The following is a 23,364-nucleotide window of genomic DNA, read 5'->3' as shown; positions in this document are numbered from 1 at the left end:
GGCATTCATTAGCGCACACGGGGAAAAACAGAAGATGAAAATGTGCAAACACACACAAACAGATGGAAACATTTGCACATCCATGCACACGACATTTTCATACACTTGCGCCCACTCCCGCTTATCTTTATTTTTCCCATTTGAATAATGCTAGGGACCGCGTTAACTCATTCTTTAGAATATAGGACTAGCTTGTCAACCAAGTGATGTACTTTTTCATGTCGGGAATATATTTGGGATTTTAATGGTAAATTGTCCCAAAATGGGCTGTGACAAACCAAATTTGTTACAACTTCATGTTTCAACAATTCCATATTGGACTTTGAAAAGATGCGTTCCAGCTGCCGAAGGTAACCCGAAGGCTGTTTTTCTCCTTTTACTGCAGAACTCTTCCTCGTCCCTCAAATGACTTTAAAAGTGTGACTCATAGTGATGTAAGAGCACACACACACACACACACACACACCCTCTTACGACGGATTACACATGAATGCAATCATTGCATTCATGACATCATCTGCTGTCTGCAGCCACGTCGGCATTACAAATGTTCTCGGTTGCCTTACCTGGATAAATATACTGTATGTTGACTTAAGAAAAAGGCTCCAGTAAGTGTCCACATTGCCAGTAGAAGGCCAGATCAGTTTAATAAAAATAAATAAATGAGAAATGAATCAAGTGAGCTCCGAGAGACCAGTTTTGCTAATCGACTCAAACTTGGTTGGACATTTCCGCCGTAACACACATGACACATGGCACATGAAAACGCCTCTTGGAGCCATGCCTGAAATTGAACAGGAAGTCAGCCATTTTGTTTTGGAGCAGCCGTTTTGAGTAAATTGCAAGGCTTGTACTTCGACAAACACCAACATGATCCCCAATCGGAAGCAAAAAAGTGTCAAGCTTGGCCTTCTTAATGTGGGCGGAAGATATGGTGTCAATGTTTGATGGTTATGATTATTATTTGAGCGTTTGCCGTTGCTGCTCTCAGATTTGATTTGATCTCCAAAGCCAAACAAATGGGAGCTCCACCTACCCTGTTTCGTAATATAACACACTAAAGCAAAGGGAGGGGAAGAATAAGTGATTTCTGTTAGCTATGAATTGAATTATTGAAATGACATAACTTGTGTCATTGCTGGGAAGTTTGGAACCAGCCAGACAACAGATCAAGAATGAGAAAGATGAACATGTCTGGGATATTTCAGACTGTCTGGATATGGTAAAAAAAAATCAATAATAATGAGCAGTGTGTGCAAATCAGACTGTCATTGTTCTCGAACCCCCGCCTCTCCAGTCAACTGGGTTAATCAGCGAGTTAGCGTGCCGCCGTCTCTCATATGGGACACCATATGCATGGATGGACATTTGATGGGGGCGACCGCGACGTTTCTCCGTAGGTGTCCTTCTGGGCTTTCTTCCCACTCGACACAAGTGACTTTTTGTGCTGTTTTTCACTTCCCTCCTTCCTGTCTGCTTAACTTCCATCAACCTGGTTTTGTTCTTTCTCTTCGTCCCCCACTCTTGTCGTCAAGAGATGACAGACGCGGATTTTATGTTGGCAGGCCGGAACATCCCCATCGTTTGCCTTCTTTTTTTGGCTTCTCTTTCAATAAAGGTCAGTCGTTTCTGATTGGAGAAAATTGTTGTAATTTTGGTCCGACAAACAATTACAAAGAAATTCATGAGAAGCGATAACTGAGAACTCACATGCACTGTTTTCACGGTGAACTCCGGAGGTGGAAAATCCAGGTCCAGAAAGTAAAAACCCTGCCACAGTTTGGTTTTAGCCCCAGGTGCATGCTAGCTAGCTCCCTAGCTAGCTCCCATGTTGTTTGTTTAACTGCTAGCTAGCTAGCATCAATGGCTAAAGCCAAAGACACCCGCTTCTGATTGGGACACATTTGGACCAGTTTTCCTTCGTCCCACAATTCACCTCAAGCGTCAACTTTCAACCAAAATGGCTGACTTCCTGTTTAATTTGGGACATGGGTCCTTGAGACCTTTTTACGCATCCTGTCGTCATATACGTCGATTCAATTTCATGTTGATCGGTTGATCTGCTGTTGGGGACGAGATTTTTTTATTTTATTTTTCTTAATGATGGGACGTTCTAGGCGTCATGTTCGGGCCCAAAGAAAACAAACCTCCACCAAAATATCGTGCTTTCAAAAACTGGTGACTTCTCAAGCATGGTGTTAAGAGTTGCCCAGAAAACAAATGTTAGCAAAAATTTGGACCCCCAAAGGTGATTGAGAATAACAATAACTCTGGCCCCAGTTGAACCGAGGCGGAAGTCCATGCCTACAAAACGTCCGCTTTCAGAACTTCTGTTGTTCTTACGTTAGGCAAGACCAAGACCAAGTTGGTTGCTGGTGCTGTAGAAATTGCAGCTGGCAGAGCAATGGTGGTCTGTGCCATTATCTGTTTGCAAGCAACTCCGCGATGGAGTTGCTTCTGCTGTGTTCTGCAAGTTGCATTTTGTTGGCAAATACAACATTTGATCATCCAGGTTGGTTCTCAGCAATGATGAACTCGTTTGCTTTACAGCAACGTCATCAACTGCTGACGTTGCGCTTCCATCAACATTCAAATTGTAATCACACGTGACACCATTTTGTTTCAGGCGTACTAAATACTATCCAGCCAATGTTTCCATGACTTTTCCAAAAATTTTGCTCAAAAATTTGAACCATTACCACTCCCAACTCCAGCACCGCCTGGCTCACTGCTTCTGTCTTCTTCGATGTTCTACTCATTGCAGGGATGTGATTTGACCAAAGCGAAATTATCTGAAAATTTAGCCGGGGGTCTGGGGGCCGCTGGCACCCAGCTAGGTCTCATGGGTTTTCCGTGTTTTGAAGTACTTTCAATGCACTGACATGACAAAGAAATAGACAAAACAACAGCATAAATTTTCAATGTATATTGAACTATCCCATATAAAATGGCAGTTTTAGTCAACTCAAAATCAGTCACATTCAAAAACATTGGACTGCCTTTGCTTTTAAAAACTATCACTGAGAATATCATCATATCTAACTCATGTGATTACTAAGTTAACACATAAATAATGTTGAAGAGTTCAAATTTCATGAACAAATAATTGTATCATGACCAAATGAAAAGTAACTCATATTAGAGCATACCACAAATGTCTTTGTTATAGCAGAAGATGTTATCTGTCGGAGTCATGTGCATACACAATGAAATACTACAAAAAATAAAAATAAAAAAAAAATCGGAATTTTTTTTTTGGGGGGGGAGATAAAAAAAAGCGGAATTCCGCGAATTAGCGGAAAAGTCACATCCCTGTCATTGCATCTCTTCATCAGAGATTACTCAGCAGGCAAAACTGCAAAGACTTTTGGAGAGAAAAAAAATCGAAATAAGCTTTCAATTCATTATAAACAATCTGCTTCCAAGGCCCAATTTCATGACATCACTTTGGAGCTTAAGAAGGAAGCGTCTCCCAACAAGCGGAATGGGACAACAATTCAGCGCACTCGAAGACCTTTGCCTTCCTCCTCTTTCTTCTACTCTCCAGTTCCCACTGTCCAAATGGCTTTACAATGAACAGTCACCTGCTATTCATTTGGGGGGGGGGGGGCACCCCAGGCATTCCAGCCTCGACTCCTTCCCTACTGGCCCCCACCCTCAACATCTCCACTCTCAACATCCATTTCAACTCCGTCAGATGGATCACAGGGAGGAAATGATCCAGTCATCCATAAGTAAAAAAATGAATTTAAAAAAAATCCATCTTTTCCGCAGACCATCAGGAGCACGGAGACGAACAAGACGCTGGCATTTTCTCGATTGTGTGGATTTAGTGCTTGGAAGAAGGAAATTCCAACAGCGACGTCCAGCACAGTGCACCTCTGAATCTTAACTCTCAACTGAACCTGTAATTATTTCCTTAAGCGTCCGTGCAACACGTGTTTTAAAAGCTGGCATGGATTCAGCAGCACCCCCCCCCCTTTTTTTTTACTTCCCGACTCGCCAAATACTCACGCTCAGTCAGGGGCCGTGACACTGTAACCCCCCTCATGTGTTAGTTTTGGAGCCTGTCCAAGGTTGTTTGCAAAGCGCCAATGAAACAAAAACGGAGCAATGGGATGAGATATTTCCGGCAATGGGATTTATGATTGGATTTTTCAGGTATTTGTCCTTCAGTTGTTGTTTTTATTGCCCTGTCATGCCCAAACAAATAATTTACTATAAACAAGGTTTAATACACATATTGAGTCAATTCTCCTTACAAAATATGGACCTGCCAATGCCAAGAAAATAATGCTCTAAACTTTGTTTTCATTGCTAATGAGCAAAAGGCTTAACATCAATGTCAATATGACAAAATACAAAAAGTATATTAAAACAAACCCTTCTGTTACTTTGCAGGTAGAAATGACTCATTTTGAATATTCTTCAAATGTAACTTTGCTTTTATTATCTCTTTGACTGCCAAAAACGTTAAATAACGTTTAGTAAAAGCTTATGGAGGAGTGCCAAAGACGTTAAAAGACGTTTTTTTTTTTCAAAACAGAGGTGAAACTAACCATTTTCTCTTGTTGATTACTGAGAAATGGAAGAAGGTAGAAACAAACTTTTTTTTCTGATGAAAGATGAGAGTCCAATCTTTCATTTGGTAGTATGTGTGTTTCCATAGTCCAAACACATAATTTTCTGTGGAACTTGAAAGATCAGTCAAAATGCTTAAATCGGCTGGCACCCACGGCATCCCTTTTCTGAAAACGCTTGGCAGTCAAAGAGTTATTGTCTACTTTTATGCGTTCCCTCGCTATGAATGCGGTTCACTTTATACGGATTTTTTTAGTGCAATTGTGCATGCATTTTTTTGTACCTGTTTTATCAAATTTAGGAAGGTTTGAACATTTAAACAAGAGAGAAATGTGAAAAAATGCAAATGCCTTGATGACAAAAGTGTATAAACTGTGCGGTGAGGGGTTTTAGAGCCTTAAAACACAAAAGCTAACTACTTTGCAGATTTCATTTATTGCGGGTATTTTTTGGAACCGAACCCCAGCAGAAAACGAGGGAACAATGCATGTATTTTTGTCTTTTTTTTTTCAATTCATCTTTTTATCTGGTGAACGAACATGCAGCAGGTCACACGGACCCATGAACTTTTTTGCTGTAAAAAGAAATAAACTTAACGGGAGAATTATTGAGATATGACAGAAGTTTACTTGTCCTCTAGTTGACCAAAAAAAAAAAAGACATTTTGATCAGATTTTGCACGAGAGAAAGGAATGAAAAGAATTCAAATGGGTGTGCAGTTAAGTGTGCATAAGTCAACGCAAGCTCCTCGGATCAGGCAGCGTAAAAATGGAGAAAAGTGAAGCGGGTCCAAATCGCGCAAATGCCAAAAGACCATGGGAGGTTTAAGTCCAATGTGTCCAGTCAAGCGTGCCCAAAGCTTCTTGGCGAGCGAAAGGGCTGGGAGGCGGCTTACACAAAGCTCAACACCTCTCATAAATCAACCAAGCGCTGGTTGAACTTCCCCTTTTTGTTGTTTGGGATTTTTCATGCAAGTCATCCAAAGCAAACATGTGAAAGGAGCAACAGTTGATTAAAAATGGCCGATGGGTGTGGGGTTGGGGGGGGGGGGCATTGTGGGTGGTTTGACATCCAAGCTAGTCCCCGCTGTTATTGAACAAACGCCTTTTCTTTTCTGAGCTATCTTGTTAGATGATGATGATAGATTCATTTCTGATTGCGCAATGATGTTGTTTTTGGATTATTTGCGTTGAGTCCAATCACGGTAGCAAAAAGCGTAGGCCTGCTCACTATTAGTTGAGCAGAAAATGGGGGCGGGGTGAGTCGTGGTTTACCCTGGATGAGACACGACCCTACCTCAAAACAAGCTCATTTCGGCATGGAAAAAACGTGGATGTAAATCTCACATGTACTCGGCTTTCTCATGTTTGCCAACTCGAATGACAACAAAAGGAATCTGTAGTCAAAGGCGGAAGGCTAGCAGAGAACATGCATGCATTTTTGGCTTCTTTTCAAGGCAAATCAACAAAAACCCTTCTGGGGATGCATCAAAGACAGACGTAAACAAGGAAGAAAAAAAAAGGCACATTTGCCTCAAAATCTTTCAATTGAAAGGAACATTTTCCAAGAGGTTGAGATGCAAGGCTTCATTAAATTTTACATGACACCATTTGTGGTCCCTTCTCAAGAATTGCTTCTTTTGTCCCAAGATGGGGTTTTGAGTTTTGGGTTCGATTGGGGATGTTGTTAATATTTATCAACTGTGCGCTTGTGAAAACCTTTCAAACTTGTTTGCTATTAAGGGCTATACAAATAAACTGGATTTGACTTTCTTGACACCAATTACAACTTTCATTTTAGCCTGGTCTTTGTCACCACCTTGTGACATGATAGGGCTTTACAAAAAGAGCACAAAAATGGCGGTTTCCCAGCAAATAACTGAGGATCGGTTGCACAGGGAGAACGAAAATATGTAAATTTGCGAATAGTGTACGCGACGTATAGATAAAAGCTCAGGCTACGTCACCGAAATAGAACCGGAACTCTTCCGTAAACCCTAATACAACCACAAACCTTGATATAGCGGCCGTTCATACATTCGGAACAGTCCGTTCGTTCAACGAGTGTCTTGGACAAACTATTCAATTAACTACATTAGAACAGACCGCCAATTAATAGCGAGACTCATATTGAGCCCATTACGAATACATGAGCAGGCTTTGTTCTCCAGTGCTGTGATGCAGTCAATCAGTGACCCAAAGCTATGCCGGTGGGGGACGGGTTGGGGGGGGGGGTCTTTTACAACCCCCCTGCTTTCACCTCGCCTCGGAAAGAATGGTAATTAACCGATGAAGAGCTCTGTAAGATTATGCAGTCTGCCCGTGAAGAACCGGCGTGCAGTCACGTCCCAAAGGACCAGCGCAGAACGAGGAAAGATGGATCTCAATGGTCTATTCAGGAATTCTCCTCTTTCATCCTCTGTTCAGCTCCAGAGCAACTGTTTACTTTTATGTATTTTTTTTTTTTTTAGCAAGGAATGTTCTTTCATAATGGATGAAATGAAGAAAAACGCACTCTTAGCATTTCTAACCTTCCTCTTTTGTCGCGGGTCAAACTGACCTGAGCTCTTTTTTTCCTGATCTTCTCCTGAGCTTGTTATTTTTCTTCTTTTCATTATATCTTAATTTGCAGTAGCAGCAATAATGTTCCTGGGTCAGTTTGACCCGGGTTGATATTATATTTAAATCTGCTTGCCTTGCACTCTTTGTCTTCAATGTTAACCCTCTTGTGACATTTGTTTTGCTGCAATAATATGAATGGGTCAATTTGACCCGGGTCATGTTTAATGATCCTAAAGTGCGTGAAACAAAACAAACAAAAAATCCCAACATCTGTCAAGACTAACTTGCAAACCATATGTGAAATCAACTATTTTTGTACACTTAAGACAAGCAGAAGTTTCATAACAAAAAACTGCCCCAATGGGTCAATTGGACCCACAACACAACAGGAGGATTAATTATATTGAGCCCGCAGTGACACAAGGGGACTATAGAGGGTTAAAAGAGGGATTTGCAGTGGGTCAGGTCACAATGACCCATGGACATTTTTGATTGAAGATACAAGACCTAACAGGAGGCTTGCGTCCACTTTCGAAATCAGGACCACGGCGCTTTTTCAGACAAGCAAACACTGAACTTTTGCAACTGAGGACCCGTCGGTGCACAAAACAAGCCCCCAGTGAGCGCGGGAATGCGCAGCAGATTGCATTATACAAGAGAGAGCAAAAAATAGCCACATGTCCCAACAGCCTCCAGCCGGACACAGAAGGGACACGAAGCAGTGGGAAAATGTCCCGACCCAGTCAATCCAACATAGAAAAGGTGCCGACTGTACGTTCTCGCAAGTCCAGCATCCTCTAAGACCTCCCTAATTCCAATGTGTCAGAGTGCCAAGGCCCCCCCGCAGCCCGGGAGCTAACCCTGCACCCAACCCCCGACAAGGAGACCACCCAATAGATCCTTTGGCTAGCTGAAGCTGGGTCCGGATTGAGACGAGTATCAAACCTCCAAGAAGGCAGAAAGGTCTCGCGCCTGCTACAAAATCCGTCCAAAAACTCTCAAGTCCTTCATCAGTTCCTCAAGGAATGATTCGACCTTGTACACAAGACAACCGAAAGTCGTTCAGTCCCAGAAAGTGGTCTTGTTTTGTGGGCATGGACCACGGACACAAAACAAGCCAAGATACAAGGAAGTTGTCATGTCTTGTGTACATGCTTCATGTAATCAAGGCACCAGGAAGTTGTTCATTCAAGAGAAAAAGGTCCTGTCTTGTGTAGCCGGACCAAGCACACAAGACAACAGAAAGACGACAGCCAGGACAGAAACATGATCTCACCCAGAACATGCAGGACAGGCAAACCCAGGTACGAGCAGGACCGGCCAAAACTGCGGGCAAGCTGAGGGAGACCGACGGCATGTTGACGGACGGGCAGGGATGCTGCGGCCGCTTAGAGGACTTCCGGACGTCCGATCCCGGCGTGCCGAGCCATTAGCATGCGCAAGGCGGATGCACAAGGCGCAAATCCCGCTTGGGAACGTCAGGATCCTTTGGCTTCTTCCCCCCCTCAATGTCAGACTGGGTCCGTCCTCTAATTGGATCCCGACTGCCTCTCCTCTCTCTCGTCACTCTGCCGCTCTTCCCTTCTGCCGGGGCAAAGTTTCACAAAGCTTTTCGGGAGCACGGGGGGTTGGCTGGGGAGGGGGTAAGGCAGCTCCAAGCTCTCCACATGGAGCAAAGGGGGTGGGGGTACTCTTATTATCCATCTCTTCTGCCCCTCCTCTTTCTATCTCATCCTACCTCTCCCCCCTTCTTAACCCCACTCAGTCGCACTTATTTTAATTTCATTCATTCCTTGATCCCTCCTGCCTGCGCGTACCCCTTCAGCATCCGTTGCTCTTCACCTCCCCCATCTTTTCCATTACAGTTTTACTGTGTCATATTTACTGATTCGGTGCCTTTTCGACACGTAAAATTGTGTTTGTTCGTCTACCAGAAGGTGGTGATGCAGTACTTCAGGGCAGTCACATCTTTAGTCAATTTCCCATTCTATTGATTGGACATGATCTGGCGAGGCACGTGACTGTCTATGCATGATCATAGAATTGACAGTGGATATTGAGTCAAAGGAATGTTCTGGACCGTAGAGATGAGATTGTATCCAGGCACAGATCCTAAGCGGAGCACAAATAATGCTGGTCTCTCGTCATGTTTAAATGAAAGAAGCGTTCACATTTTTTTTTTCACAAAACCAGCAAAGAAGAAAAGGGCTTCGGTCAGGTTAGGGTGTTGAGCAAAACCCAGACTTAAACCCACTGGAAGATGTCCGCAGATGCGTGCACGTGGCCGTGCACGAGAGCGTGAAGTGACTCGTGAATAGCCAGCCTGCCGCTGTTAGAGTTTTGCATGTTCTGTGAGCTCCAAAAGCGTATTTAGATGTTTTGGGGTTTTGAATGAGTTAAAAGGAGAACAAAAATTGAATCCATGTTGGAGACCAAATGTTTTGATACCATTGATGCCTTTATTGGATTGGTTCGACATGAGGATGTCGTTATGAGTCATCACTATGTAGCACATGCACACATCTTCAGCCTGCACACAACAAAGTACACACAAATTCTCTCACGGCAGAGAACATAATCGCACAGTTTACTCTATCAAATGTAACACAAACGGCTGCCAATAAGCACCTTCAACATACTGTACATGCGCACTTCTTGGCATCTTTCTCACACACCGTATAAATACACAAATCCACCGACGTGCAGAAACACACCCACACACTCATGCAGCAAGCAGAGGGGATTAATCCCCTGGTATTTCCCGCAGACCACCCTAAGAGAAAGAAGCAAAGTCACCAAGGGGAGACTCAAACCATTTAAACCCCAACTGCCAGAAAATGTGAATGATTGTGTTTCTCATTGCCTGATGTTTCAAATTCACACACTAAAAAAATCGACCCGCGTGCATTCTCATTACATTTCAGTAGGAACTTTTCTTTTTTCAATTGAAAATCACAAAACCAGTTCCCAGGTGATTCTTCATCAGCCGGTTTTGAGGAGTTTGATCTTTCTCATGCAAATGAGCCACTGGTCAACAAGCAGTCGCTTGGCAAGTGGCTGCTGTTTACAGACTACTGCAGACTAGAGTCGTAACCAAAAACAATCCGCCTGTTAACGGATCGATTGTATTTTCACACGAGGGGACGGCACTTAATCGCCAAGCAATTAAATGACACCAATTGTCCATCATTTTAATCAGATTTCGACACCAAGTCACGCACGCATTAAATGCCGTAGGCAAATCGGCCCATCGGACTTGGAACTTCTTTCTCATTGTGGCTCATTTGGACAAATTCCCTTGGAGGAGTTTGGCAGAGTACGAGCTCTGGAAAGTGCACAAAATGGCCACCAACATAGTCAACTTGCTGTATAAATTCATGCATGGGTCCATGAGACGTTTTCATGTGTCTTGTTATTGTATTTCATTTGGATTTTTTTCTTCTGAGAGCTCAGTATTATTCATTCGTCAGCATTCCCGAGTTGACGTGTCATCATCGTCGCTCTCTTTTTTCTGTGTGTGTGTTTATGCCCTTTAATTCACCTGAAACCTGTTATAAATCTCCAAGACCCTTCACCTTAGCCGGATACTTCAGAGTCGCGCCAGAGTCGTGAAGTTGTCGGGTGACCAGAGGAAGGATCAAAGGAAGGAAAGACGAAGCAAAGTGAGATCCATCGCCAACCTCCACCCACAGAGTTACAAATGCAGAATCTCTCACCAACCCCAGATACATCTGAATTCCAACAAGATTTGGGGGACATCAAGAGACCAAGCGTCTTCTTATGATAGACATATCCACCAAATTTCATGTCAATGGGTAAAAACGAGTATCGGGGCAAAGGGTTTAATTTTTTAATTTACTTTTTTCATTGTGGCACTAGTAAGCGAATTTGTCTAAATTGGCTGCTTCCACAAAAATGGCCGACTTGTTTATTTCAGTTGATCAGTTCCTGACACTTTTTCGTGCATCCCTTTAGGGTGGACAAACAAGGGGTAATTTATTCTCACTTTCCAAAGCATGTTATTGGTTGACTTTTTGGAGGAGATTCATTTGAGACCAAAAAAAGGAAAGAATGACAATGACATTGTCCAAAAGTAAATGTACTTGACGAATCACGGGGCACGTTGAGGCCCGCAAAAAGCCATTCGTCAAGCAAAACGAGCAATTTGAAGAAGCTCATCGTGCCTTAAATAGCCAACATCACAATAACGACGCTTTAACGGTGACGTTGTGCTTTTGTCAAGCAGCGGCGCAAAAAAGAAGGGCAAGAACCCGGCGCTCACGCTGGTAAGTGGATTAGCAGTCGGTCAGAGGCGGGTCACTGTCCTTGAAACTGGATCAGACAGCTGGCGACTCAAAATCACACAAGTCAAGATGAACAATCCGTTTATCATTGGCTCTTCTCGTCTTCAATTGGCAATCAAAAATGGTGTCATGAAAAGCTTGTCCAAAGCAGAGTTCATACGGTTATGAAAAACCTGGAAGTGGTTATGGAAATTTCAAATGTTTTTTCCAGGTCTTGTGGCGGATAAGTCGTGAAAATCAACGGATTCAAGTAAGGCTCGCTTAGCGAGTGGCAGCGTAAGATGGCCGCCACATATTCAGGTTTTTAAAAACACAAATAAGAGCATATTTGGGCTTTTGCGCGTGTTTACATGACCTTTCAAAACTGAAAGTAGTCAGTGATGGAGGTCAGTTAGTTCATCCCTTCATGTTATTGATAACTGTGGTTGTGTTGCTGATGTTGCAATTAAAACATGATCAAGATCCGTTTGACTGGAGCACTGACACAGTTTCAGATGATGACTTTGTTTTGCTTTGTGTACCTCAATCAGTTTCTTTCTTGGAAGTGACGTTTATTTCATTTAAAGTTTATTTATTATTAAGGTTAATGGAGAAATGACGGAAGTGTTATTGGGAAACTGTTAGAACGCTGTTGATACATATTTGGTTTACTCAATTTTTTTGTTTTGTTGATTTTTGAGCGTTTCATTGAAAGGGGACAAAAGGAAGGACACGCAGATTGTGAAAGGATGTTGGAAGTGGAGGTTGTTGGCAGACAAATGTAACAAACGGGGCGTGTCCTGTCATCTTGGCCGCCAGATGAAAGGCAAGTCACCGTGTTGTTGAAACACACTTCAGCTGCAGCAGCAAAGCCCCCCCCCCCCCCCCCACCACCACCCACACTCCCACCAAACACACCCTTTCCCACCCCCCATGACTTCCATCTGTTGAAAACAATGGAGGCCTTGCCCGGCCCTCCCTTTGCAGAACGCTCACATGTAAGAGCACGTTTTTCCGTCCGTTCATCAGGAAAACAACAAGGCGCCATTTGAAAGTGCTAACGCTAATGCTAACACAACAGGAAGTCAGGAGTTGAATTTGTTCCTGCAAACTTCAGCTTCATGTTTTAATAAGGAAAATGGCACTCTACAAAAAAAGGCGGTCAGATTGTGCATATACCGCATATGAGTTGTTTTGAAGACGTTGCATTGCTTGGCCAATTCATTTAAGTGATTGCATCGTGAGCGAGTGCTTCCATGTGGGCCGCATTTACCAGATTAATTGGCCCACTCAGCAAATCTGCCGTCAGGCAACGTGCCAAAGTCAAACTGTGAATATGCAAGCCTGTCCCAGCCCTGCGTGGATGTAAGCTTTCTGTAACATTTCTTGTATTATTTTAGGATTTTCCATCTTAAATTCGGTTCAAATTTCAAAAATATTGATTGATTTTTTTTTTTTAATCAATTACATTCAGTAATGTATCAATCCGTTAGGAACTGTTTTTATTGTATGAAAATTTTATTTTAAATCATATTGTATAAAATTAAATTAAATTAAATAATGTAGTTTTGTTTTGTTTTTTTGCCCAAAATTGTTGAGTCCAAATATTATTTTACTGTGATTTCATTTCTTATATGTCTATGGAGTTAATATTAGTAAAGACATTTTATTACATATACTTTTAACATTTTTATTTTCATAAATAATTTTTTGGTATTTTCTTCCAGGGGAATTTTTCAGCAGTAAGAAGATCAGAGTTTGTCTATAATTCATTTGATAGCTTCATTATTTTTCATGTGCAATTGATATCTTTACAATCCCATTTTACCACGAGATAGCTTAGCAGAGCTAGTTAGATAGTTAGAGATATCTTAGCAGAGCTAGTTAGAATGATTTGTAATCCCTCCACGGGGGACTTGGTTCGAGAGAGGATAGATTAGATGCAAGCTGCTGGTGCTCCTTCAAATGCTTTTTTGCAAACGACACACTGTAACAAATGTAGGTAAAATCGACAGTAAAAAAAAATGCAGCAATGCATTATGGCTAAAACAAAGAGCATTATGGGTAAAGGCAAAGTACTGTCATTTGCTGTATAATTATCGGTAAAATATTGTAAATTTTACAGCAACTTTGTCTGGGCACGTCTGTGGATTACAGGTAAATGCTGTAAAGATTCTTGGGTTTGGCGGGTGTCTCTATAGGAGAAGAAGCAAATAGCGGACCGTGTACCGTCACCGGAGCAAGAGTCGTATTTTAGCGCGAGGGCGGTCCGCATCGTCTTCACATCGCATTTCTCCCATAAACAGGCAACATTACGACTACCATTCGTTTACGCACTGGGCTGCAGAACGAGGATTTATTTCACAACGAGGGCGGCACGTGGCTGACTGGTTAGCACAGAGGTGGGCAATCTGGGTCCTGGAGGGCCGGAGTCCTGCAGGTTTTGGAGGTTTCTCACTTCCAACGCAAGCTGATTCCAATCAACAGGATCGTTATCATATACCAGCCGTGTTGGAGAAGGGCAACATCCAAAACCTGCAGGACTCCGGCCCACCTCTGGGTTAGCACGTCCGCCTCCCAGCGCAGAGGACGTGAGATCGGGTCCAGGCTTGGGCCTTCCCGGGTGGTGTTTGCATGTTCTACCCGTGCCTGTGTGGGTTTTTTCCTCCCACATTCCAAAGACGTGACGTGAGTGTGGACGCTTGTCGGTCTCTGTGTGCCCTGCCATTGGCTGGCAACCACTTCCTGGTGTGCCCTGCCTACTGCCTGAAGCCAGCTGGGATCGGCTCCAGCAACTCTTATCAGGAATAAGCGGTAAAGAAATTGGATGGATGGATATTACAACGACATACTGTATTTGTGTATTTGAATTAAGGAGAATACAAAAAAATTACAGTAAGTAACTATAATTTATGTACAGCAGAAAAAAAGAATTAGCTGGCCACTTTTTTGCCAGTTATTCCTTGCAAATACTCCAGTCAATTTGTTAGAGTGCAGTAAAGACGAGCAACATCCCGACCGCCTCAACCGACTCCATCCGGTTGCCAGATCGCGGCAACGTCAACTCCACATCACTCTACAGGTCAGGCTCGCCTTTCAAAGACACACGCATTCATTCAATGTCACAGATAGGACAGTGCAGAATGTGGATATGGTGAAAAAGAAGATGTGCACCGAAGCTGAACTATATCAACACAACTTCATCCATTCAATCAAATGCCAAAAGTTTGAGGCTGCTGCTGCCTGACTCTTAAAATGATGGCATGTAACTTAACCGACCCGCCGAATAGTCTCGGGCTTGCTATCATTCTAGAGTTTTGTGTTGGCAACTAATGAACAACTAACTACGAGAGACTAACGATACCTTGTTTGGTCTTTTCCTGCGTTTCCCAAACGGGAAGATTCTGCAGAAGAAGAATGTTGCCCAAGTGAAGATTGTGGTCAGACACCGGTCCAGTTTTCCCATCCTCTCCGCAAAACCTGCTGCCGTCCTCGACCGTACGACTGCAAGCGCTTCGTCTCTTTTGCTGCTTTCGCCTTGAAAACCAATCGCCGGCGACGTCACGCAGACGGTCCCGGCCAAAGAAATGGCGGCCGCATGTCTGATCTGGTTTCAGTGCCTACGCAGACTCCCGGGAAGCGCCGTTGCATCCTTTTTTCTCGTGCCTCGCATCCCATCCGTCCTTCCATCCATCCGTCCGAGCTCCTTGCGGGATGCTGCGGGTCGTCCCGTTCGCAGTATAACAAGAAAGAAAAAAAAAAAAGTGGGAGGCGGCGGGGCCAGTTGTGTTATGAGGGAGTTCAAGTGATGAAAAAGGGAGGGAGGCTTTTCAGGCTAACGACTCCCGTTGACACAAGACAGATGTGTCCTCCTCCTCCGCCACCCTCGAACCAACTCCAACGAGCAGATGACGTCATTGCAAGCCATGCAATTTCCGTACTCGATGTCCCACTCAATCAAGTGCTGCCATATGAATGCTCGTCTCCATCTGCGATTGCGTGGCAACCGGTCCAGGGTGCCGGAACAGGCTCCAGGTTGTCTTAAGGACAGTATGACGCTGGCCCACGGGCTGTCAAACTTGACATTTCTTGAAGGACAAAAACCAATGAACTCATTGGCAGTCAGGAACGTTTAACATTCGCCAACTGGAATCCAAGCGTTTACTCGTACCGACATTTGGTCTGTGCAATTGAATGATATTCAATTACAATTGCGATTATTACACTCCATAATTACAAAATTAGCATCATCGTAAAAAAAAAAAAAAAGATTATTAATACTAATTTTTGACTTGATCACAAATGTAATCAATTTTGTTTCATCCAAAAGGAACTTGCATAATTATAGTGTTTCAAATCATTTTATTTGTCTTAATATTTTTTGTTTTTTTACGTGTAAACATTTTCTTGTTTTGTTCCAAAAAATAAATGATCATCCTACTGCACAGTGCACAAACTGCACTCCAACATAAATAAATAAATAACTATATATATCTTTTTAATATATTATTGTGAATTCAGTTTGGTTCAAAAGAAACTTACATAATTCTAGTGTTTCCATCCATCCATTTTCTTAACCGCTTATTCCTCACAAGGGTCGCGGGTCGTGTTTCTATTTTATTTTAAATGAATCTTAATATTTTTAAACATTTTCTTGTTTTGCACCAATAAATAAATAATTGTTTGAATATTGGTGAGTTCAACCGTTGCCAAAATAATGGCGCTGAATATCTTTTCCACAACGGAGCAGCCCTAGCAGACATGCTAACCACTAGCAGAATGTGTGAGCTGCTGTTCCTTGGGAAGGCAATCAGGGAATGGCCTGTTCTTGGTTTTCCAGATCGGTTCCGGTCACAGCTGGCGATGGGCAAGCCCACGTAAGCGAGCGTTCTCGCTCGTACCCTGCATCCAATTAATCCGTTTGATGCGCTGGTGCAGCTTGTGCCTTCTCAAAGTGTCCCACGCTCTGATGAAATTCTGCTGAGCTTTCACTTTATTGCCTGCTTTGGTTGTGTGCCAATGTTAGCTCGACGCTACATGACATGATGCTAACCCTTTTCAGCGAGACTTTCCGTCCCGCCGGTTGCTGCTTGAAACATTTTCCATACAAAGCATTTGTCACACGAGGTGACTTTTAATCATATTACCGGCATAGCCAAGTGGCTATGATTCACCTTTCAATTGTCTCCACCCCCCCACACTATTGATCCAATGCAGCCATTTTTCTTTCTTTTTTCTTTTTCGGAGCAAGAGCTTGGCCAACGCCAGCGTGTGGCAGAAAGCCTTAATGGATTAAATCAAAGCTCATTTCATTAGCAGTGCGAAGAAGCATCGCTTCTATCTTGAATCGGCAGATGGGAGCCTTTTTTGCAGTCCATCAGTTTTGTGAGAGAAAATGAAATCTAATTGGTGGCAAGCGCAGGTCACGCAAAATTGGATGCAGACGGGTTGACCGTGGCAACTATGAAAGCACACTTAGCATAATCTGATAGCAAGACGAGCTAAATTAGCAATTTGACATTTTCAGTTGTTTTGTCTTGGCTCATACATGTATATACGTATATTAGGGGTGCTCCGGTAGATCGGCCAGCGATCGGCCAGCGATCGTGAGCGTACGATTTCCGTGGAAGAAGATGTGATCGGCTAATAAAAGGATGGAGATTTGGAAATCGTTTTTTTATAGCTGATTCATCAATGATTTCAAGAAAATCATTGGCAGATTAATCGTCATTAGTGATCAGCTCAGAAACGGAAAAAAATGTGCAGCTCATGGGAATCAGTATCGGCCGATGTCACTCATAGATGACGCACACCCAACAAATACACGTGCAAAATAACTTGTACTACTCAGAGGCGTAGCTTGCCATTAGGCAAACCAGGAAATTGCTTGGGGCCCCCCCGAGTCAGAGGGGCCCCCAGAGGGCCAACGGATTTCGCACAAACCGCATATCTTATTCTTTCATGTTAGAAGTGCTGACTGAGGTGCAATGACGATCGATTGTCTCAAATTCCCTAAAGGGGCCCGCCAGCCAAACTGGCCCCTCCCCCACGCGCTACTGTAAAGAAAGAATCGGGAGATTCTCCGACAAGGCTGACAGGATGAAGGAGCTCTCCGTCTGGGAGTGAAAAAGCAAAGAAAAAAAAGAAGAAAAGACGACAGTGGCGACTGTAAGTAAGAGTTGTTTCTGACTGACTTTCAGCGCCGGCTTTAATTTGGATCGAGCACAGATCGTGAGACGACTGAATGGTCAACCGGTAATAACGAATAACTGCTTTTGCACAAGCCAAATCAAGGAAGCACCACTTTTGAAAATGAAAATTCTGTATGCTGCCCCCCAATGGCAAAGTTGCACACAGCAGGAGGAGGCGCAATGAATGAATCATCAAGCGTGTTCTAATTAAGTGTGTTATTATTAGATGATTTTCTAAAACACAATATTTTAGAGAGCTTATTTGCTTATCAAATAACACGTTACAAAATATATTTAGATTTTTTTAGGTAGGCTGGAATGTAGAAGTAGACGTTCAATTAATTTCAGTTGGAGAAGATGATTTGAGATTTTTTTTTTTTTAAATCTACATTTTTGTGAATGTTCAATCACTAGCAATATTATTGCCTTTTTAATATCAAAATCATCATTCATTTTGCGCTACATTTTTAGCCTTTTTTTTTTTTATCCCGCTCGTAAAATGGAGTCCATTTAAGGAAAGCCCAGCAAGAGAATGCAATCTTGTGATTGGAGGAAATGACGCTGGCCACCCGCCGGCAAAAAGCACATCATGACGTCACACTCACCAACAAGAAGGACATTGCCGTCGTCTGGCAACGCACCCGAAGACGTCTTTGCCGATTTGCTCTCACACATCCAAAGCGTTGTTCAGCGTATGAGCTTTCCCACTCGGACCTTCAACTCTCTGAGTCTTACAGAGACAAAAGCCAGCCCTGCAGTCTGGCCCTTATCCTGACATACTTCCTGGGCAGCATTGTTAGCCAGAGCAGAGGAAACACGCACGCACACACACACACACACACGCACACGCACACACCATGGAAAGCTTGTGTCAGGAGAAGAGAACATGGAAAGCAAAAATCTTTTCTTTTTCTTTTTTCATCTTTCGGCCTGCCCTGCTTTGTCAAAGGTCAGGCTGAATTTTCACTTGCTCAAACTTCAACTCTGCTTGTTGGACTGAAAGCGAACGCAACTCAAACATTCCAGATGCGCGAACTTGATGAATTTCATGATGGAATTTGTACTGATGTGACTATTTGTATTATTGGCAGTTGTTTTCACTCAAAGTTAATCATTGTTTCCAACAGAAACGGTGGCAACTTGATTCTCCTGTTTCAACAAAATATCAAACTGAAAGGCAGAATTTCAAAACGTTGACACATTTCTTGACTGATTCAAACCATTCCAACTTTTTAGCTCATTCCAATTCCCCAAATCTTCAAAATAAAAATATATATATATTTTTTTTTTTTTACAGATTCACCTCCAAATTCCACATTTCTTGACCCACTCCAAAAGATAGAAATATTTCGATTCGATTCCAATTTTTGGGTCTGCGATTCAGAATCGATTTTCGATTCAAAATGATTTGACAGCTGATGATTTCTGCTTCAATTTCTAAATGTGCAGAGAGTGATCATGATCTACTCCAGTCTGGCTCGCTAATGCTAATTAGCACTACCACTCGCGGCACTTTAACCACTCAAAATGACGGCGACTCATACAAAACGCCTCTGGAATGCAAGCAGAGAAGTTTTCGTATTCACCGGGAAAAAACAACAACTCTCATTGGCATTACATGATCGTGACTTTTTCCTTCTACTCGCTAATGTGGCAGAACACCGAACCACACTGCCCCCAAGTGGCCAAATCGTGTACAACATGAACAGCGCTCCCAATAAAGACACACACAAACAAGGGCAAGACAGTATCAAACAATTGAAATTTAGCATTTAAAATCGATTGTGAATTGTACTAAATGAGAATCCCGATTCTTATGAAAATGGATTTCTCTTGACACACCCCTAAACTCCAACATTCCAAGGTCAAACAGTTAAGCTTCATTCCGCGTCATTTCACATCCTTTGGTTTCATCCAGTACGATTGCATCCCATTCCAAATCTTTCCTCAATATGATTTCATTCAGCATTTCAGCATTCACACGCAATTTCTCCGGAAATGGCATCGTCGAGGTCGTCTTATCGAACAGCGAACGAACATTCTTGCGAGCGCAATAACGGTTTCACAAACACATATGAAGGCATCATGAAAATATGCGAGCGTCCATAAGGCGAACTGTGTGAGTTCTTAACGGCGAGAAGCCGCAAGCAAAACTCGCAGCGGCGTCATTCTGCGCAAAGCCCACCAAAGCTTCCCTCCGCTGCATCAAAGTGCTTGTTGTGTGCTTAGCTTTTAACATGGGGGGGCTTTCTGTGCGATTGTTATCGCTGGTTTAAGTGCTAAGCCATGAGGGCGGCCTCTGTGATGAGGACTGTTGTGATGTGAAGCGGCTGCCGCCCGTGTCGCTCGCTCGCTCGCTCGCTCGCTCTGATAAGGCTGAGAAACATGCAAGGCCCACTTGACATTGGCCAGGGGGCTCATGAACAGCGGAGGGTGGGCTCGGATGACAGCTTTTGCAAATAACAAGATAGCCTGCCCCCTGCTGGACTCTTTTCAGCATCAGCGAACAGCCGTGAACAAGTTGAGAATTTGTTATTTGTAAATCTGGCTAATGAGGCCAAAATGCAGGGCATTTTTTCGTTCATCTATTTCAATCAATCACGCGTTTTTCAAGCAGCCAGCCAGGAAATCATTTTAACAATTTATTCAGCACAATGCAGGTTACACAAACTTTTAAACAAATCTCAGCCCACGCGTAGTCCAGTTAAGAAGCGGTTTCAAAAATGCTGCCGTCTTTGCATTTAAATCATAAGAATAAAACACACAGTCTGATCAAATGTCTGGTTATAAAAAAAGAAATAATTTTAGCAGCAGCTGGTGTTTTGGGCCAGATGGATTGTGTTCTTAACTGGTTGTTTGGATTTTTATTTTTTTTTTCGTCCGCTCTCCCTCAGGACAAAATGGCGACGCCACAACGACAGGGTGCAATTGCACAACTTCTCCTTTGATGAGATGATGCAAAAAGACACTAAAGAAGAGTGTTGTGGTGGTTCTCAAATTGGGGTCCCCGGATCCCCGCAGGCTCCAAGACTTATCTTGGGGGGGGGGCACAAAAAATAATCAAAGTTGATGTCGTATCATTTAAAAAGTGCTTACACGTGGGGCGGGTTATTGTACATGAATTTAAGAAAGATGCAAAAAAAACGTTTTATCTGCAAAAATGTACAAGATTTTTTTCACAAAATCAACAACTAATTGATTATCAAATTATGAATTATTTTGATATAAATTTGATATCTTTAATCTAAAATTGTTCAAATACTCGTTTCTGTAGTGCTCCTTGGAAGCAGACTGATTATCTTTATTTTCAACCCAAATCAAAAAATTGGATTTTACTTTGGAAAACAAGAATCCACATTTTGGCCGATTTTCCTCACGTTACAGAGCAAAGCATTCACTCAATCATAATGAATTGATGTTTGAAATAATGTCCTGCTTTTTGAAGGGCTGGAAACGTAAACATTGTTTAAACCTGATTCATCGATTAGTCCCAAAAATATCCAACAGATTCGTCAATTTCTCAATGAATCATTAGTTGCAGCTCTTCTTTAATCTAAAAAAAAAAATACTAGGCTACACAACTTTAACCTCAGATATTTCTGTTTTTTTACTTCTTAAATGACCTATTTCACAATATTAGAACAGAAAATATACAACATTCAACTTGTAAGAGTACATATTTATTCTGATATGACTTGAATCTGTGATGTGAAATATTTTTTGTAGAGTCCGATGTGAAAACGCATTCCAGTGGAAATACCTACTGACGTATTTAAAAAACAAAAACAAAAAAAAAACATAAGTGCTAACTGGCAGCGATGTGCCTCAGCTTGTCACGAGCATTGGTGCAAAACAAGGAGGGGAGGGGGTGGCGTGGGGGTGGCGTGGGGGTGTAAGGAAAAAACGGTGGTCTTTCTTTCTGTGAGAGCAAATGCAGCATGTGAAAGGGCAGATGTATTGCGTCCCACAAGGAAAACATTCCGCCCACGATGAAAACACGATCGGGCGCCCTGGCGAGCTCGGCCTAACTTGTCACACTCACGGAATCCCAAATATCCACAAAAGAATGAAGAAAAGAAAAAAAAGTCATTTTGTAGTAACGAGGACGGCTTCAAGTCAGACTTTGCAGCATCTCCGCGTGCGTCTTGCCAAGTTTGTTGGCCAGAATGTCAACAAAAGGCACATTCAACGCTTGCCCTCACGCCAAAGTAGGATCGTTTGTTGTCCGATTATGTTGAACTGTCACGATGAGGAAGGCAAATGTTGGAAACTTTCCAGGGTGGAAAAAGACAGAAGTGGCTCAAGTTTGCTCAAGCATCGCGCGCCTCTCGCAGGTTGAGACGACGCTGGAGAATACACAGAGAGGCTCTTGTTGCAAAGAAGGTCGCCGCAGGTACGAGTTAAATGATTGGCCGTCCTCGCACACTCGGCACAGAGGACGCACTGTTTGGCCAAAGCGTCCGCTGGAATGCCGCAAGAAACTCACATTTTCAACACATACCTTTCATCGAGGAGGGAAAAAAAAAAACATTCCCACAATGCCTTTCATCAAACTTATTTAGACTCTTTTTCAAAAAGACAAATAGAATTCTGCACTATTGCAGAGTTCAACATAAACATTTCGTTGTTTAATAGAATGCAAAGAATTAAGCAGTTTGTGCATCATCATTTAATGTGCTTCTCCTTCCGGCATGCATACCTCGACCACCAGGGGGCAGAAAATGTTTTCATTGTATTGGCTGTCCCTGCGTTCCAACTTAAGAAAACTTTTCACCCACTGTTCATATAAGCATTCCCTACAAATATGTACTACATTTTGGTAGGGGGGTCATATTTATTTATCAACACTGCAAATAGCCCGAGTGTTATCAGATGAGCAGCTGAAGGTTACGAATGACTCACCTCTTTCTTTTTCTTCTTCTCCTCCTCCTCCTCCTCCTCTTCATCATGCTGCTCAACGGGCATCGGTAGGAAGTCTTCTTCACAGCACAAGAAGCTCACCGTGCATCCCATCCGAGCAGAAAGGCCGCCAAACCCATTGACGGAATCTCAGCGTTCATCCGTCGGCGCCCACATGGCTGCAGAACACAATTTGGAGAATGCAACACATGTCGAGGAAGGGGAACGTTTTGCATCTCTCTCTCTCTTTCTCTCTCTCTCTCTCCCTCGCTCTCTCTCTCTCAAACTTTGGGGTCTGAAGAGAAAGATTTACAAGTCACGATCCTCATGCCAATTACGTAAAAACCACAACTACTAATAGGTATTAAAAAGTGGTATCTTAAGTCTTTTATTTTATTTCATACAGTGGTGAATTGAGATACCCGACGTCTTCGTTTGTTTTGACGTGCGGGCTCAAAGTTGAGGTAGAAACGCCATCTGGGTGGCAGTGAAAGCAACACTTCACAATAAGCAGCATTTTGGCTAATAGCAAACAATTCTTCACAAAAAAAAGGAGCTTTCAAGCTGTAAACGTCACACCCAGTTGAAGTTAAACTGTCAACCCAACATAATTACACGTTTTGTTAGCGATGTCTAACGTGAGTCCATTTAGCGTAATGCTAAAAACACCATTTACACGCTAGCGGTTAGCATCGATGGTATAAACATTTAAGCAACTGTTATTTGTACAGAAACATTTGTGTAACACAGTTGCACATTTCATGCAACAATACTCGCATGCATTGATTCGTTGTCCTCTACACACACAAAAAAGACTAATACAATATTTCAATATTTTACACTCACAGA

General features: G+C 42.7%; 1 protein-coding gene across 15 annotated transcripts in view; it reads right to left on the bottom strand.

Annotated features, from left to right (window-relative positions):
• tns1b (tensin 1b) overlaps positions 1-23,233 on the bottom strand; it is a 93,664-nt gene extending 70,431 nt beyond the window's left edge. For 12 of the 15 annotated variants that reach the window (XM_077579110.1, XM_077579123.1, XM_077579118.1 and 9 more), the window contains exon 1: positions 22,519-23,233. In XM_077579110.1, coding sequence (XP_077435236.1) covers positions 22,519-22,629 — 111 coding nt within the window. In that variant the 5' untranslated portion in view covers positions 22,630-23,233. Of the gene's footprint in view, positions 1-8,418; positions 8,712-22,518 lie in introns of those variants that run through there. The other 3 variants (XM_077579114.1, XM_077579122.1, XM_077579113.1) reach the window with 1 other exon arrangement.
• Between the last annotated feature and the right edge of the window lie 131 nt (positions 23,234-23,364).

The sequence above is a fragment of the Vanacampus margaritifer genome, chromosome 11 (genome assembly GCF_051991255.1).
Source record: "Vanacampus margaritifer isolate UIUO_Vmar chromosome 11, RoL_Vmar_1.0, whole genome shotgun sequence".
NCBI lineage: Eukaryota > Metazoa > Chordata > Actinopteri > Syngnathiformes > Syngnathidae > Vanacampus > Vanacampus margaritifer.
This window is presented reverse-complemented; position numbering and strand designations above follow the sequence as displayed.